This window comes from Oryctolagus cuniculus, chromosome 7 (assembly GCF_964237555.1).
Source record: "Oryctolagus cuniculus chromosome 7, mOryCun1.1, whole genome shotgun sequence".
NCBI lineage: Eukaryota > Metazoa > Chordata > Mammalia > Lagomorpha > Leporidae > Oryctolagus > Oryctolagus cuniculus.
Window position 1 is genome coordinate 156,326,133 of NC_091438.1, and position 18,691 is coordinate 156,344,823.

Consider the following 18,691-nt stretch of genomic DNA (forward strand, 5'->3'; position numbering starts at 1 on the left):
CTCACTGCCTGCATCTCAAGCTCACGGCTCAACGCTCGCTCTCAGCGGCTTCCAGGCTCTTGCAGAATAAAATGTAAACTCCTCACCAAGGCCCCCGCTTCCCTCCTCATCCTCCTCTCCTGCCAGGCCCCTCCTTCACTCACTCTGGGCCATTCACACTGGCCCTGCTACTGCCCAAGCTCACCAAGCAGGTTCCTACCCCAGGGCCTTTGCTTTGGTTGTTACTTGGCTGCCATACTGTCCCCTGTATATCTGCATGATCTGCCCCCTCACCTGCAGCAGGGCCCTGCCCAAATGTCACCTCCTGGGGCTGGCACTGTGGCACAGCGGGTTAAGCCACTGCCTGCAGCGCCAGAATCCTACAGTTACTCCACTTCCCATCCAGCTCCCTGCTAATGAGCCTGGGAAAGCAGCAGAAGATGCCCCAAGTGCTTGGAGCCCTGCACCCATGAGAGAGACCCAGATTGAATTCCAGGGTCTGGTTCAGCCTGGCCTAGGCCCACCCCAGCCATTGTGGCCATCTGGGGAGTGAACCAGCAGATGGAAGATTCTCTCTCTCTCTCTCTCTCCTTCTCTCTGTAACTCTACCTCCCAAATACAAAATAAATAAATCTTAAAAATTTTTAAAGTGCTACTATAGGGGGTTCCAAGGGCCAGGGGGAGCTCAAATCTGGCCAGGCTTCCAGAAGGAGGGGGCCCCTAAGCTGGAATCTAGAGGATACGTAGGGGTTAAGCAGGGACACGTGTGAGGGCAGAGGGAACAGCCCGTGCAGAGGCCTAGAAGTAAGCAGGAGCGTGGGCTCCTATGTGGACCTAGAAGGAATTCGGTAAGAATCAAGGGCCAGGAGCCTCTCCCTCCCACCACTCGGACACTCCCCACCAGGGCCCCGCCCCCAGGGCCCCAGCACGGCCTCTTACCCGGGGGACACTTCCTGCAGCACCGCTGGGCCCTGGAGTCATAGTACTCTTCTAGCTGGCAGGACCCCCCAGGCTCTGAGGGGCTGGGGGTGACCGTGACCTGGAAGGGGGAAGGGAAGACAGCCATCAGCATGGCCCCTCAGGTGCAGCACACGGACGCCCAGGTCAGAGGCCTGCAGGCCCAGGCCCTCTCCCCGCCGGGCTCTACACACGCGGAACGTCTTCCTTCGCAGGGGGGGTAGAGGAAGAGAGACCCCTTGCCTGCTCTGGCTCCCCGGCCACCCCCTCAGTGTAGCACACTCTGGTCTGCAGGTGGAGGCTCTGAGCCAGTTGGCCAGGGCATTGGCTGGTTTTACACCTTCCCCACTGCTGTGGGGCTCCGGTCAAGGCACGCACAGGGCAGACTGGGGCCCGGAGCTGCAGGGACGGTGGCCTCAGACCAAGCTGCCCTCCAGTCTGGATGCCTCCCCTCGCCTCCTGCACCCAGAAAACATCCCTCTGTCTTTGAGCCAAGTGCTGCTTCCTGCAGGAATCCCTTGTTGACTTCCCAGGCTGGTTTAGCTCCTCCCCCTCCTCTGAGGTTTCTGGGAAGCCCGGATCCAGCCCCTCTGACGAGCAAGGCATTGCTGCAAGGGCAGGCTCCCTCGTCCCTCCACTCACATGGGCACAGACACACACACGTGTGTGTGAACACACATACACACGTACACACACATCTCCTAGACCCTCAGCCCTGGCAGAGCTGGGCTCAGTGAACAGGTGTCAGATAACAATAACAGGTGCAGGCACTGTTTAAGGGCTTCGGTTACTGGGGGTGGGGCCTGCCGCTGCCCCACCAGATGCTGGCGGTGCCTGCAGGGGTCGGCTGATAGCAGCTCTCCGGCAAAAGCCATCCCTGGCCTCAGGACGGTCTCTGGCCCATTCGCTGGCCAGGGCCTCCCAGCTCCCACTGCGACCATGTCCCTCCTTGGCCCCTTCGCCTGCTCTGTCCTCTGAGAGTTATCCCCAGGGAACCCCTGCCCCAGGCTCTGCTTCTGGAAGACTCCACCTGAACCAGGTATCACCCCAGGGTCGACTTACAACAGCCCAGCCAAGAGGGGTTCCAGGACAGGTGGCTCACCAAGCCCCAGAGCCCGTGAGTGACAGAGGAAGATTTGAACCCAGGTCCTGTCCGACTCCATGGCTCATGATCTCAACCACTGTGCCACAGGCCACCAGAAGAAATGAGCCGAGTCATGAGTAGAGAGAGATCAGGGTTGGTGGTCTGGGCCTTGGCAGGAGGGGGATAGCATTATTGGCCATCCCCGCAGGGCTGTGAGCACACTCAGCGCTGGTGCGTTTCCCTGGAAGGAACCATGGCGTGGGCGAGGAAGAGGTAGACACACACCCTGAGCCCCAGGAGCGAGAGGGCCAGCTCATGCCCCCTCATGGCCAGCTGCAATCACAGGGCTCTACAAGCTTAATTAAACCTGCATTGGACAGATAAGGGTGGGCAGAGTGAGAGAGACCTGGTTTGAAGCCCTCAGCGCCCGTCTTACCAGTGGTGTGGCCTCAGGCAAGTGCCTGACACGGGAGCTGGGGAGATGTTCAAACTATTAAGCCGCCAGCCACTAACAAGCCAATCAGAACCGACACGAGCCAGGGCACCGGCTACCAAATTCCTACTGTCGCGGGGAAGAGGGGGGCCCACTCTGTCTTCCCCTCCCCCTCTGCAGCACCACGTGGGAGGGGTGACCACCAGGGGCCTGAGACAGCTGGGCGCTGGCCTGCTCCCTGTGGTGTGTGACAAAGCAGGCCTGGAAACACAGCTGTGTCCCCAGCTCAACCCAGCAAGCAGTACCGACACGCTTGGCTTCACACGGCTGGAAGCTCAGGGGGTGCGGCCCACCCAGCTGGGGTGCCTGCTCTTCCCAACGCCTTCAGTGGGCCCCTCGGCCTGCAGCAGCCCTGGGCTACCTCTGACATTCCTGACAGCGGCACCCCGCCCCCGCCCCAGGATTCCACCCTGAGTGACTCATCCAGACCCAGAGGCCCGAGCTGCTTCCTCCCAGGTCCTGGAGACAGGACAGCCATGGGTGGGCTCACCGCCCCAGCACGGGGAGCCCCCAGAGGCAGGCCATGGGCTGGGGGCTCCTCTTAGCTGCTGTTTCCGGGCCTGGTGTGGAGTCAGTGCTCCGAGGTTGCTGACCCAAGCAGTGAACTTAGCTGCAGTGTCACTTCCTGGAAGGGCCGGCCCCAACTCAGGGCCAGAAAAGTTAAACTTGGATGCACCCATCAGCCTGGCTTGCCTTCGACTCACCCTCACCCTCACCCCAGGCTCAGGGCCTGACCCCAGGAGAATCAGCTCCGGTGAGTTTGGTGGCTGGGCAAGGGAGTGGAACCATTCTGCACAACGCAAAATCTAGAAAGTAACTTCAGGGGCTGGCGCTGTGGCGCAGCGGGTTAACGCCACGGCCTGCAGCACCGGCATCCCATATGGGCACTGGTTCAAGTCCCGGCTGCTCCTCTTCCGATCCAGCTCTCTGCTGTGGCCTGGGAAAGCAGTAGAAGATGGCCCAACCACGTGGGAGACCAGGAAGAAGCTCCTGGCTCCTGGCTTCAGATCGGCTTTATGGCTATTTGGAGAGTGAACAGTGGATGGAACACCTCTCTCTCTGTCTCTCTTTCTCCATAACTCTGCCTTTCAAATAAATAAAATAAATCTTAAAAAAAAAGTAACGTCAGTTCCCTCCTGGTGGGGAAGTCTGCATACACACTTGCACACATGTGCGCACACACACATGTATACACAATGAGTACTCCTGTGTGCATGTGTGCACACGCATGTATGCACATGCATACCTGCACCTGCATGCACACACATGCACAACATATGTACACAATACACACACAATGTGTGCTCCCGTGTGCATGTGTGCACACACAGATACACATGCATGTACACACATGCAAACAATTGTACCTGCACATGCATGCACAATGTGTGCTCCCGTGTGCATGTGTACACACACTCAGCACACAATGCTTACACATGCATGCACACACATGCACAATGTATGCAAACACATACACGCACATATTCATGCTTACACATGAATGCATGCACACCAAACACACCCATGTCAGCATGCACACATACATGCCACACACTCATGCACACAATACACAGGTATACCCACATGCACACACATGTTCATGCATGCACACATGTACACACAAACACATGAGACCGCACATGCATGTACACCCACGCACACACACAGATGTGTGATCCCAGTACTTTTCTTCTCACAGTTCAGCACACAGGCCGGCTTCCAGGCTCCCTGGTCAAGGCAGAGGGTGAGAGCTTAGGACCCCTCTCAGGGCTTCTCCCAGCGTGAGTGGGAGCGGCTTCCTGCCTGCATCCGGCTTCCACTCGCAGCCGGGGTGGGCCCAGGAGACTGCACAGTAAACTGAAAAAGTAGGAACTGGCCCCGTGGCTCTGGGGCTCTGCGGAACACGCTGACTCCCTGGTCCCAGGGTAGAGCAGGATGAGCTGGGGGAAGTGGTGGAGGGGCACGTGCAAGAGGCCTGGGGAGCCCCGAAACCAGAGAAACGGTCCCTTCTGCAGCTCCCACTGCACACAGCATTCAACTGAGCAGCACTGCGCGGAGCCTGCCTCCCCCACACTGGGGGGACCACTCCCAGAAGCAGCTGCCGCCTCCCTTAGACTGCGTCCCCCAGGCAGAGGGGGCTGCACCTCCTGCCCTCACAGCCCCAGTTTGCCCCAGAACCCCATGCCCCGTGCTGGGGTTTGCCCCTCACCCATCAGGGGCCCGACAGCCACAGGGCCAGGGCAACTGCAGGCAGCAGCAGACAGCACGATGGGAAAGGGCCCTGTCTTGGCCTAGTGCAGGCTGCATCACTGCCCGTGGACAGCAGCTCCTGGCCGCCAGAGCAGGTGGCCGGGTGCCCGGAGCCTGCAGGCCCACTCGCCAGCAGCCGCCCGCGGCCTCGGGTCCAGGTTCTTTCCCCCTCTGGAGCTTGGCTGTGAAAAGCCTTCCCCAGGCTTCCTGTTGCTCCAGGAGCGCGCGGCTGGCGGCGGGGTCAGCCCTCTCTTGAGCAATCCCCAGGCCTGTTTATCCTCTTGGACAGAAAAAAAACACCAAACCACAGCCCCGTCATGGCTAAACCATGAGGAACAAAAATCCCCCCAGCCGTGCAGGACAAAAGGTCACTCCCTTCCAGCCACATTCGTTCCCCAAGCAGAGGCTGCTCCTGAACTCCAGCCCAGGGGCCTGGGCCCGAGTCCCTGCAGGGGTCACAAGGGCCGGGGGCCTCAGAGGTCCCCAGAGCACGGCAAGAGGCCCCTGGGAAGCCCAGGGTGCTGGAAGCCTCTGGTTCTTTGCTTTGCACAGCTGGGTACTGGCTCTGCAGCACGGAGCAAAGGGAAGTGCCTGGCCTGGAGAGGCTGGTGTGCTAACTGGCACAACACAGGCGCACACGTGAGCAGCAGTCAGGGCTCAGGGGGAGGGAAAATTGGAGCGTGGGGAGACTGGGAGACCGTGTCCATGTCTGGGATGCCCCATGCATGGTGCAGAAGGTCAGGGTGGCTGGGCCAGGGTGGGCCAGAGCAAGGAGTGGGAAGCAGGAGACGAGGAGTAGTCAGAGCTCCGTAGACAGCCTGGTCCACGCAGGCGTCAGCAATCGTGGCTTATGCACTTTGCAGGCTCCAAGTCCCCACGCCGTGCTACCACCACCCCAGTGTACGGAGGGGCAGGCCTCCTCCTCCTGCCCTCGGCCCGGCTGCCCCCTCGCTGGCACCAGGCTGCCTCCCCCAGCCCTGCGAGCCTGGATCTCGGGCCCCAGGCCATTCTACCTCCATCCCCACACCCAAGCACCTGCTGTGGGCTGTACCAGCTTTTCCGTGCCTCAGTTTCCCCCCTATAAAATGACAGCATAGGCCTGCTTGTGCTCTAAGTCCACAGACCAAAGGACTAGCTCTGGGTTCTTTTTTTTTTTTTTTAATTAAATGTTCTTCAATTTCTTATCTTTATTTTATTTATTTGATAGGCAGAGTGACAGAGAAAGACTGAGTCAGGGCGATCATCCACTCGTCCATGCCCCAAATGCTTCCAACAGTCAGAGCTAGCTCAGGTCAATATCAGGAGCCAAGGGGCCCGGGTTGCCATCAGTTTGATTCCCGGCTGTTCCACTTCCCATCCAGCTCCCTGTTAATGGCCGGGGAAAGGCAGGAGAAGATGGTTCAAGCACTGGGGCCCCTGCCACCCACACAGGAGACCCAGGTGAAGCTCCTGGCTCCTGGCTTTGGCCTGGCTCAGCCCTCTGGGGAGTAAACCAGCAGATGAAGATTTCTCTCTCTCTCTCTCTCTCTCTCTCTCTCTCTCTCTCTGTACCTCTTTCAAACAAATAAATACATATTTAAAAGAAAAAAGTCCAAGAGCCAAAAGCTCAGCTCTAGTCCCCCATGTGGGTGGCAGGGACCCTAGCACTTGAGCCAGCACCTGCCACCTCCCAGGGTGCACATTAGCAGGAAGCTGGAATCGGAAGCAGAGCCAGGAACAAACCCGGGCACTCCAACGTGAGATGCAGCTGGCCCCAGCAGCCCCACCCCACAGCTCTGGCCTCTTAAGGGCGGATATCAAAGACTCAGCTCCCTCCCAATGACCTCAGAGGTGCTGGGGGTGTGGCCACCCTCAGGAGAGGCGGAGAGGTGCAGATGCTGAATGAGACAGCGGCTGGGGTATGAGGAAGCAGAGCTGGGCTGGGTCTGGGCACCAGGGGAGAGCAGAGCTGAGGGCAGGGGTGGGGTGGGGTTCCCCTGCCCTGGCCTCTGCCCCTCATCCCCTCTCTCCGGGGTGGGGGTGGGGCAGCCGGAGCAGGTGACCTCTTGGAGGAAAGGGGCCAGAGATGTGTGCCCTCCCAGGTGCACTGGACCCCTGCCATCATAGCAGGTGCACTGACCTAGTTACAGGGTCCAGGTGCACCTGACACCCCTTGCTCTTGCTGCCACCATCAGCATCCTTTTGGGGTCTTTGCTTTTTAGTTTCCCAGAGATTTCTCTTGGATGCCTCTTGTCCTTGGAAAGAGTCCATACCTCCAGTGTCCCCCGGGGATCACCCCCGGGCAGGCAGCAGCCTGGGCAGGGATCTGCCAGGCAGGTGCAGGGAAGGAGGGGCCACAGGCAGGAGCTTCAGGCTTCAGTTGGAGCATGCGCTCCTCAAACCCAGAGCTAGGAGGACGGCCAGACGCTGCTGAGAGCAGGAGAAGCACCCACTGGGCGCAGACCCAGTGCTGGGCATGCTCACATACACTCTTGCGTTTTATCCTTGCACCAACACACCGAGGTCAGCACAGCCCCATTTCACAGATGAAGACACGGAGGCGTCAAGAGATTCAGTGCAATCCAGGGTCCAGGAGCAGCTACCTCTGCTCCACGCCCCTGACGGCTTTATACCCTGTTAGCAGGTCCTGCCCCTGCATTTCACAGAGGAGAGATCACGGGGTGGGGGTGGGGTGCACGCAGCCAGCAGGAGCAGGGGCATCGCAGACTCTCCCAGACCGGGGGGGGGGGTCACAGGGGCAGATGGCACAGCTGTGGGGAGGGCCAGGGGTGTCTGCCTAAGGACCGAGGACCTCCACACAATGAGGAACCACATGCAAGTGACAGAGAGGCCACACCATTGCCACAGCAGGGCCCCGGGACGAGGCAGGAGTGTTTGGTCTTAGGGGTTCTCGGGAGGCCAGGCAGTGGAGGCCTGGCTGCCGGCTGCTGTCTCACAGAGCACCTCCGCGTCAGGAGGGCCTGACCACATCACAGGCAGGCGCCCAGGGGTGTCACATCCCACTCCAGGACTGCTGCCTGCGACGCTGGGGGCAGACAGGGAGCCCAGGATGGGATCTGGCTTTGCGCCAAGGGCCAGGGGACAGAGGTGCTGGGGAGTGTCCCTGCCCCCCAGGGATGCTCAGTCTGGGGACAGAGAACGCCCCAGCCCTCCCAGTCACCTCCCAGAGACAGGTCACAAGGGCAGGTTCTCAGGGCCTGCCTCCTCACCACTCTGTGCACCTCTCCCTGTTTGGGGTCCCAGCCTTGTCCCTCTGCAGCCGTACCTAGGCCACTTCTGCATCCCACACTGGCTCTCCTTAAAAGCTTCCACAGGGGCCAGCGCCACGGCGCAGCAGGTAAAGCTGCCACCTGCAGTGCCAGCATCCCATATGGGCACTGGTTTGAGTACCAGCTGCTCTACTTCCAATCCAGCTCTCTGCTAATGCACCGGAGAAAGCAGTGGAGGATGGCCCTAGTGCGTGTGCCCTGCACCCACGAGGGAGACCCGGAAGAAGCTCTTGGCTCCTGGCCTCAGCATGACCCAGCCCTGGCCACTGAGGTCATTTTGGGAGCGAACCAGCAATTGGAAGATTTCTCTCTTCTGTCTCTCCCTCTCCCTCTGTAACTCTGCCTTTCAAATAAACAAACAAATCTTTAAAAAAGAAAAGAAAAGAAAAGAAAGAGAAGAGAAGAGAAGAGAGGAGAGGAGAGGAGAGGAGAGGAGAGGAGAAGAGAGGAGAAGAGAGGAGAAGAGAGGAGAAGAGAGAAGAGAGGAGAAGAGAGGAGAAGAGAGGAGAAGAGAGGAGAAGAGAGGAGAAGAGAGGAGAAGAGAGGAGAAGAGAGGAGAAGAGAGGAGAAGAGAGGAGAAGAGAGGAGAAGAGAGGAGAAGAGAGGAGAAGAGAGGAGAAGAGAAGAGAAGAGAAGAGAAGAGAAGAGAAGAGAAGAGAAGAGAAGAGAAGAGAAGAGAAGAGAAGAGAAGAGAAGAGAAGAGCTTCCATGGCCTCCCCTGCCCTCAGGCCAAGCACATCTGCCTTGCTGGGTGTGCAGGGAGCCCAGGGCCGGGCCTCCAGCTCCCAACTTGCCTGCACCTCCCCTGCCACCGTCCAGGATGCAGACCAGCCCCTGGCGTCCGGCTGCTGCCTCGGCCCGAGGGTCCTGTCCCCTCCTTGGCCTGGCTGACCCTCTACTTCCTCGAAGAGTCCCCGAAAACCTCCGAGCCCTCCCAGAGGGGGTCAGAGGTCCCTCCTGGAGACCCCTGCAGCAACGCAGGTGTAGGTCTGTGGCGCCCAGACCGTCTGAGATCATTATTTGCCTTGTGTCTCCCTGTCAAGGGACCACACCCCCAACGCCCCACTATGAGCCCTGAGCCACACATCTAGGTTTTAGGGCCTTCCTCCTGCCTCTACTTTGCCATCTATAAAATGGGGACAAAAGCAGTGCCCGCCGCCCTGGGCTGTTATGAGTCACTAAGTCCATGTGTGTGCAGCACCCAGCACCACGTCTGGCCGGAGCAAGGGCTCAGCGTCGCTCACTGTGGGTTTATTACTCATCAGTCTGCAGCCAGCCTGTGCACAGCCCACAGCAGGTGCCTAACATGCCACAGGCTCAGCAGAAGCCAACGTCTTCATTTCCGACTCCCTGATGTGGCTTAGGGCTCGCTTGGGAAGCGGGCAGGAAGTGGACTGAGAATGAGAGGGGGAGGCACCTGGAGTGTGGGGGGGTGCAGGCTGGGGGGCGGTTCTCAGATGGCAGCCCCCAGGGTCGCCTCGACTGTCACACTGGGTAGTGGTCTAAGCCCAGGCTCTGGGGCTTGACCACCTGGGGCAGAACCCTGGCTCTGCCTCCAGGGAGCAGGGAGACCATGATTGTGCGGTGCACCGTAGGCAGCCAGGCAGGCGGGGGCTGCCTCAGCCAGCCCTGCCCCATGTCATGCCCACCCCAGCCCAGGTTACCAGCCGCAGCCAGCCTGGCCTCCCAGGACACAGGAGACCAGAAGCACCAAGACCCTTGGCTCCGGCTGGGGCAGAGCGAACGCCAAAGGGGCCTCATGCTGCAGGGGGAGGGGGTGCGGGCGGGGCATCCCCCCTTCCTCCTTTGTGCTTCCCTCCAGCCCAAAGGCCTCCTCCCCCTCCCCCAAGACCCTCATCCCTGCCTTCCTTGGAGGTGGGAAGGGTGGTGGCTGAGCCCACGGCCTCTGGGATCAGGGCGCCTGGCTTCAGACCAGACCCCTAACTTAGAGCAGGCATCGTTGAAGGAGCTGGTTGGTCCTTAATTAATAAATCTCAGTCTTTCAATCTGTAGGATGGGACTGATAACAGCACATACCTCCTGGGCCTGACCTGACGCAAGCAATAAACGAGGGTTTTAGTGAATTCCCCCCAAATTAGGGTTGTTGTCCACTTTTCTGAGCTGGCTCCAAACCTGCAGCCTCCTGTGCTGCCGCTGTCCCCAGGACAGCCCCGCCCTGGCCCCTGCCCCTCTCGCCTGCACCCCTCCCTGCCCCCCCTTTGCCACCTGGAGTCCACTCGTCCCAAGGTCTGGGGATCGGGACGCTCCCTGTGTGGGCCTGGCAGGAGGAGGACTGAGGAGGGTGGCACGGGGACAGAAGCAGGAAGGGGACAGAGAAGATGAGGGCAGGACCGAAGGGCCGAGCCAGGACAGGAAGCGACGGAGTCCCCCGGGCTGGGAGGATCCACATGGATGCAGGGGGCCCAGGGCAGCTGGGAGCACAGGACAGGCAGGGGCAGAGGCTGGGTGACGGCAGGGCCAGCAGGAGCTGGGCCTCCGGGAGCTGCGCCTCCGGGAGCTGCAGACGGAACCAGGGTCCGGAGGGTGGCGGGAGGAAGGCAGGGGTGGCCAGGATGCTGGCCGGGTCCCTTCCCCGGCCAATCACTGTCAAGTCCAGAGCTGGGCCAGACCTAGACCTTCTCAGCTGCCCTCCTGGGCCTGCTCAAAGCTGCCGACCCCCAGCCAGCTTCCCCCAGCCCAGGCTAATACTTGGGGTCATGGGGTTCGAACACAGGGGCCGGGCGGGTGCCTGCTGCTCTCAAGGTACAGCCAGGACTGCTGAGGTCCCACAGGGAGAAGGGAACTGGCCCAGCCTTCCCCTGGCTGAGCCAGGCCCGGGTGTCGGGCCCCCCGAACGAGAGCCAGGCCCCAGCTCTGTCCGCCGCTGCAGCCTCTTTGTCCTGATAGCTCAGATGTCACAGCCCACCTGTCCCTCCCCACACCACTCTCACCCCAGGCCCACTCAGTTCCCTGAACCAGCGGCCACGACAGCACTGCCCACCGCAGGGCCAAGCTCAGATTGAAACAGTTGGCGGGGGTGGGCGTGGGGGACACTGCCTGGGTGCAGAGAGAGGCAATCAAAACCCCCAGGGGGTTTCTGCCCTGTCTGGGGTCACAGCGACAACCCAGCGCCCCCAGCTCCTAAAGGAGACAGAGCCGGCTTCCAGCACTCTTGGAAAGGAGTCGGCGCCGCGCACTGCCAGTGTCCACGCCCACTCTGTCTGCTCCCCCACGGACTCCGCAGCCCCCTGCACGGCACCAAGGCTGGGGGCGGGGTAGCTGGCCACCGGCTGCCTCGTTCTAGGAACGGCCTCGCAGGTGCCAAGAGGAAGTGGGGCCTCAGGGAGGCAGGGCAGTTCTTCCCGGCCCCCAGTAAAGCGGGGCCCGAGACAAGGCCGCCCACCAGAACATCCGGCCGGCGGACAGACACTTCCGCCTCCGGGGCTCCCAGCCCCGTGCCCCAAACCACACCGATGTCACTGCCTCCTGTGACATCACAACGCCACACGGTGGAAAAAGAATGTGGGCCGCAGAGGAACAGGCCCTGCTGCCGTCACAACTCAGCGGGGGGGCTCGGGCGCCCTTGACCTTGAGCCCCCCCGCAGGAGGTGACCTTCCCAGAGAGTGGCTTGACCAGGCGCTCAGTCAGGAGCTAAGGGGCAGGGGGCCGGGAAGCCCAAGGCCTCCCGTGAGTCTTTCAGGCAAGCGGGCTGGGGGGCCCTGGGTCCTGTGCCAAGGACACAATTCCCACCAAAGCAAGTGGGATTGAGGTTGGCAAGAAGAGAGGCCATGGAGCAAAGATGCTCACTGTGGGGGATGGGGGCTCTCTGGGGAAGCCCCTGGAAGCCCTGCCCCCAAACCTGTGCCCTTTGCCCAATGTGTCTCAGTGCCGGGTGGGCACCTGGACCAAGCATTGTAAGGTTTATAAACAGGAGTGCCGAGACCAGAGAGGTTAAGCAACCAGAGCAAGCTCACACAGCAAGCGACAGTGCTCACAGGGGGGCCTCTGGTCTCCCAACACCCAGGCCTGCACGTGCTCAGAGCAGGGCAGCCTTGGAAGTTGTTTGACAGTGGGGGGGGGGGGGGCCCAGACATCAGGAGCTCAGAAGAGACCCCCAGACTTCCCCTCCTCGGGGTCACAAAGAAGAGGTTTCCTGGCACCCACCAATGCCCACACAGCACGTGGGCAGGCAGAGGTAGCGAATCTACACCTGGCTCACGCCCAAAGGACATCCAGCACCTGTGACTCCCTGACTGGGTGGGCAGGCTGGGGAGTGATGTCCGGAGTTCCTGACCCTACAAACGTGGCCACAGTGCAGGGTCCAAAGGCTGGGCAGCTGGGCAGGGCAGGAGGGGCCGGCCAGGGGGCATCAGGGCAACCAAGAGACAGGAGGGAAGCTGTTCTCAGGGGAAGCCGCTCGGGCAGGAGCCCCAGTCAGACGGAGGCCGCCCAGCCCTGCGGCCTGCAGAGAGTCTGACTCCATCTCTGCACTACCACCACCCCCTCACAGGCTGGACACTGTCTGTGAGCCAGCGAGCCAGGCCAGGACTGCCAAACCACAGAGCTCAAATCACAGCCCACACAGCACTTAAGGTCCTAACCGCCAGCATGGAGGTGGAATATACCCATTTCACAGATGAGAACACAGAGGCTGCCGTGGATGGGGTCACACAGCCAGCAAATGGCAGACACCAGTCTGCTTCCGAGGCCCCGGCCAACACTACTTGCCCGTGTCTCCAAGAGTGTCGGAACCGGGAGATGCAGTCTCTCCACTTGGTTCCTGTTCACCCCAGGGCACCCCTCTCCCCTCCCCAACCCCCAACTTCCTTCCCTTCCTGCTTCCGGGCAAATCACACACCTAGTGGGGCCTGAGTCACTGCCAGTGGGCGGCCCTGTCACACACCAGGATGGGAGTATGGGGGGTGGGGTTAACTGGCGGAGCAGCCTCAGCGCACACAGCACAGCCAGCAGGGGGGCCCAGAGAACGAGCCCCAGAGAAGGCAGCCAACCAGACCCCAGCTCTGCCCCCGCTGGCTGTCCAAACCCTCGTGCCGCCCCAGCCCTGGAGAGCTCGGGTGCACTTCTTTGACGCTTACTCAATACCGTTTGAACACCTACTATGTGCCAGGCACCATCCCACACCAGTGGCTCTCAAGCAATTTCCCCCCACCCTGGGGACACTCAGCCATATCTGGAGACAGCCTGGAGTGCCGAGCCCGCTGGGCGCGCTGCCCACACCTGGGATGTAGCTTCTAAGCACCCCTCAACCACAGGACAGCCCCAAACAGACAGGCAGGCGTCGCAAACATCAACAGTGCGAGACCGAAACCCGTTCCAGGCGGCGGGTCTACACCAGCGGATGAGCTCCTGTCCTGACTGTGTTTACATTCCAGGGAGGAGGCGATACAAGTAACGGGATAGCCGGGCGCGAGTACTGCACAGGCAAACCAAGCAGAGGGGTGGAGGGCGGCTGGCAGGCGGCTTCCACAGGCCCGGTGCTCCGTCTGATCGGAGGGAAGTGAGAAAATGAGCCGAGGGGATTCTCAGTGGGAGGAGCTTTCAAGGCAAAGGGGAAAGCCAGTGCAAAGGCCCCGAGGCAGGTGTGCGCGCCGTGCATTTGAGGAACAGGAAAGCAGGCAGCTTGGCATCAAAGTGAAACACGGCTGATGTGTAGAGTTGACTAGAGCGCGCGCGCACACACACACACACACACACACGCCACGGCTGGCGCAAAACTCCTCCCCTCCCCCACACAACCATCCTGCTACGCCTCTAGAAACATCAGATGGGGAGGACCAGAAAGCATCACCCAGCCCTGGAGAGTGGCAGTGCCGTGGGAAGCCACTGGACAACGGCCACAGAACACCAGGCAGGGTCTCAGCCTGTCACACCTGCCGAGCCCTGTGCACAGGGAAGCCGGGGACGCTCTCGACGTCAGCCACTGGGAAAACAGAGGCTCGGTACACTGGCCCCGAGGTCAGGGGGCAGCGGGGGCCGAGCCAAGTCAGCAAGAGCCGACAGCTGCTTGGCAGGGAGGTTGCGGGAAGCCTGGAGCCAGGCAGAGGCCATGCCGGCGTCCCCAGAGCCAGGCACCGGGCTGGACTTGCCGTAGGTGCCCACAAGCACTGGAGGAACGAGTGACCCATGAGTGACCTGGCATCGGCATGCCTGGCCACCTGCTCGCTGCCCCACCCCCAGGCCACAGCCGAGGTCAGCACACAGGACGCCCGCTGGGCATCAGGCAGGGGGCATAGAGAGAGGAATGTGATGGAGGACAGACGAGCCCCCAGGGCCAGCAGCTACCCCACCCGATAGCCAGCCTGGGAGCCCCTGGATGATGCTGTTAGGGTCCGAAAACGCCCACCGCCTGAGGAACGACTCCAAGAGACTTTCTCTCTTGCAACCAGCAAAGGGTTAAAGATGTATTGATCCAACATGTTGGGGCTGTCTGAACTTACAAGAACAGAGGAGCCTCGAGGAACTAAAGTATAGGGTTTATAAAGACAAAAACCGCAAAATCAGGAGAGGGGAGAGAATACACGGTTGCTAAGCGGTTGCTAGAATCTTACAATCAGCAATTATGATCTTAAGACAGACAAATCACATCTTCATTATTAGCCCAGGTAACCCAGGTGCAACCTTTCTACTTTTAAGCTTGAGCGATCATGCTAGGGGGTTTCTGTGCTCTGCCAAGGGTGATGCAGTGCCCTGCTATTGTCCGACTACTTGAGATCATAGTTTCAGACCAGAGTCTCACGGTGGGGGGGTTGCTTTCCCAGAATGGAGTCTCAAGTGCCCCAAAATGGAGTCCCTACTGTCAAGGGGCTACTTCAATGTAGCCCCTGGGCCCCAGGACCTGTAGGGGTCCCAGTCAGCAGGCAGAGCCCCCTCAGCCTCCTGCACGGCCAGGGCCCTGCCCATGCCCATCCCACCAGCTTCCCCAGCATTTACTGATGGACGCATGAAGGACGCAGCCAGAGCGGTAAAAGGCACAGAGGCCCCAGGGCAAGCTGGATCTGCTGCACCTGCCACCAGGCCACTCCTCCCTGGGGCTCCTTCTGCAGCTCAGTCAGGTGATGCCAACAGCACTGTGTACCTGCTGCCTGGAGGGGCTGCTGGGGGCAGCAGTGGGGACTCGGAGGGGACACGGGGTGGGGGCGGGGCGTGGTAAAAAGAGCTGTGGAATCCAGCAGACCTGAATTCAAGTCCCAGCTCCAGGATCCTGGGCTGTCAGACCTGTGTCCGCGTCTCTAAACGGGAGCAGCACCACCCAGCTCTCTGGAGAGGCAGGTTTCAATGGCAGAGTCCCTAGTGCAGTGCCTGACACTGAACACGGGTTATTGTGGTGCTGGTCCCAGGGAGGAGGAGGAGAAACCCACAGTCCCTCCCCTAGGGGGTCTTCCACCCTTTGAGGGGGATGCGACACGACCAGACTACGAAGCAGAACTCTGTCTGTCCTTGGAAGGACACAGCACCCTGATGGTTCCAAGGAGGGCTCCCGTCCCGACTTTCCCACAGAGGCTTGGGCAAAGGCCACAAAGAACGGGCTAGGGGGCGCGCTGTGAAGAGGGCACAGTGCGGGCAAAGGCAGGGGCCACAGGTGCACGACGACCCCCAGCCGGGAGGACGCAGGCAGATGTCTCATCCTGGCCCCAGACACCTGCGGCAGTCTGCACCCGTCACAGGGACCACGGAAGGCCTCCCAGGCCAGCAGGAGGTGCTCTGGGCTTGGGTCTCTCTGGAGAGCCACCAAGGGTTACGGCACCCGTGCTGTGGGAGGGACTCTGGGCTGACCTGGAGCTGGGGGGGGGGGGAGTGGGGAACCCCTCAAGCAACCAGGACCGTGGCCAGGTGCCCATGGCTGTCCCCTTGCAGCCTCTGGGGGGCGGCCGGGGCCCCAGCTTGGCAGCAGATGGCCTCCTGCCGTGAGGCTGGGACCACAGCAATGTGTTCACTCTGCGTCCCCAAAGCCGGACTGTCACACAGGCCACCCGGGACCTCCCCTGGGGTGGCGCCCACGCCGACTGTGGTCTGACAGCACCCCTCAACCAGCCCCCAGATGTTTTGACTTTGGAACACCAAGTCACCTCCCACCAGCCCGCCCCCGCCCCCCCCCGCCCCGGGACGGCTCAGCCACCTTGTGTCCATCAGGGCAGGCTCAAGAAAGGACGGACGCACGCGGCCTCCCCAGCCGCGGGGAAGAGGAGACGTTCCTTTTGGAGGGAGAGCTAACCCCATGCTCTTCCATAGCTCCCAAGTTCTCCGAGCCTTGGCGCTCCTTTTCCATAAAATGGGGCACTCACATGTCACCAGACCACGCAGGCAGTCAACAAATCACAATGAACAAAGGCGAAAGACCCACGGTCTCTTTGCACTGTTGGCCTTGGCAGGAAGGGTGGCAGGGCCGTTGGCCCAGAGACCGAGTCACTGCTCCGTTTTCCTGGGGCCGTGCAGACCGCCTCTGCCTGGCGCTGGGGCCCCCTACTGCAGAGCACCCCCAGGACAGACCGGGACACATTGTTAGGACGCGGGCAAAGCCAGAGGGCAGACGGCTCGCACCCCCACGGCATCTAATTAGGCGCTCACTGCACACCTTGCCCGGCTCTTCCAGGCGCGCGGGCGTGCGGTTTCTAAGACACAGGAAAACCGTGACCGGTGGGCCACGGCCCCGACCCCGCGGGCGGGCGGCACGGAAGCACGGGCCGGCAGGTGCGGCGGGCGCGGAGCTGGGGGCTGGGGGCCGGGGCGGCCTGGGGTCTAGCGGGGTTCTTCCCCCCCAATCCCCGCGGTGCTCGTGAAGGAACCCGGGGTGCGCCCCGGGCTCCCAGGGCCGCGGGGCCCAAGTCTCACCCCGGGCGCGCAGGGGCAAGGCCAGAGGTCCCCAGTGGATCCCTAGGGGCACGCCGTGCGCATCTGGGGGGAACGAGGGGCTGCGCACCAGCGGGGTGTCCCACCTGGGCGGGCACGGTGTGCCCGGAAGCCCAGAGCTGCAGTCCGACGGCCAGCGCGGCCCAGAGCGTGGCGGGCGCCATGGGTGCAGGAGGCGGCGGCCGAGCACGGCGGAGTCCGGCGGTCCCTGGCCCCGGCGCTCCGGCGCCGTCTCTCCCCGCTCGTTGCGCTCCGACGCCTTCAACTGAAAAAGAAAGCGGGCGCCGGCTGCTAGCTGGCTCTCAGGCGGCGGGGCGGAGCCTGCCGCCGGCCTCCCGGACACGCCCCCGGCCCGGCCCGCGGCTGTGGGCCCTGCACCTGGACGTCAGTTCCAGCTCCTTGCTAATGCGCCTGGGAAAAGCAGCGGAAAATGGTCCAAGCGCCTGAGCCCTTGCACCCACGAGGACCCCGTGGAGTTCCAGGCTTCTGGCTTCAGCCAGGCTCAGCCCCGGCCCTCGCGGAAGATCTTTCTCTCTCTCTCCCTTTCTCTGTAACTAACTCTGCCTTTCAAATAGGTTAAAAAAAAAAAAAAAAAAAAAAAAAAAAAAAGGCATATGTGTGCAAAAAATTTTGTATCCCACATATCATTTTCTCATACTATGTATTTTTCATGAGCTTGGTAATTACTTAATACTTATTTAATAAGTGTTACATAAGAATTAGCTGTTACTAATATTTTCCATTTATTTATTTGCTGAGAACATTCCTCGAGTCCTACCCTGTGCTGCCCAGGTAGCTGGTAGGTAAACCAAGGCTGGGAGAGAACGCCGTCCGGGACACCGTGGGTGCCTGGAAGGGGCTGGCTGGGGCCAAGGCCGGGAGGACGGGCCTGTCTGGGGTTCGCAGCGTGACCGAGCACCTGTGCAGCTGCCCTCGGCCTCCCCGCCCCCACTTTGAGGGCCAGCAGATGTTCCCCCACCCCCGCCCTGCATCCCAGCGGAGAGCATCCCTGAGGGGTGGGGTGGGCAGAGCAGGCAGGGCTCCCCACTGCAGGCTGACTGTGGAGGTGCAGCGACCCCTGCTCAGGGCCACCCGCCCCCCTAGATGGCAAGGACGGTATTTCTAGGCACACAGGGAGAAGCAGGGAAGTGACTGGAAAGTCCCACCTCTTGGTCAGGAGCCTGGGAAATCACCTGGTCTCCAAAGGTGGGTGCTGGCCTGCGGAGGGTGCGGCTGGCACGGCCCAGAGCCGCGGCTCTGCCGAGAGGCAGCACCAGAGCCGGCGGGGAGATTTCTGGCTTCTCCAGGTCTTCCCGGGAGCAGAATGAGGCCTCCCTGATCCCTAAGAGAGAGGAGCAGGGGCAGGAGTCCTCCCGGATGTCCCCTGCAACACCTCCTCGCCTCCCTCCAACCACCCCGCCCACTTGGCCCTGCCGGTGAAGGGCACGGCGCAGCATGGCGGGGGTCCTGCTGGAAGTGGCTCCGCAGCCGTCTGTTCTTTCTGTTGCTAACGACACAGCACCACCAGCACATTAGGGCGTCATGAAGAGGTCGGTCTGTCTCGGGGTGCTGGCGATCCGAGGCTGCAGGGCTGCCTCTGCTGGCAGAGACCCTAGGTGGTGCTGGGCGTCACAGGGCAGGAGCCAGGGAGGTGTGTGCTGTGTGCTGGCCTCCCTCCTCCTGCTCCTCCTCCTCTTTCATTTTATTTGAAAAGACAGTGAAAGAGAGACAGACAAGGAGAAAGAGAGAAACAGAGGCAGAGAGAGAGAGAGAGATCTTCTACTTGCTAG

The 18,691-nt window shown here is 61.2% G+C and overlaps 1 protein-coding gene across 1 annotated transcript in view; it reads right to left on the bottom strand.

The window, feature by feature from the left end:
• TNFRSF1B (TNF receptor superfamily member 1B) overlaps positions 1-17,180 on the bottom strand; it is a 30,521-nt gene extending 13,341 nt beyond the window's left edge. The window contains exons 1-2 of the mRNA XM_017337588.3: positions 16,988-17,180; positions 919-1,018 (exon numbers count right to left, since the gene is read on the bottom strand). Of these exons, the coding sequence (XP_017193077.2) occupies positions 919-1,018; positions 16,988-17,065 (178 nt within the window). The 5' untranslated portion in view covers positions 17,066-17,180. The remainder of the gene's footprint in view (positions 1-918; positions 1,019-16,987) is intronic.
• Between the last annotated feature and the right edge of the window lie 1,511 nt (positions 17,181-18,691).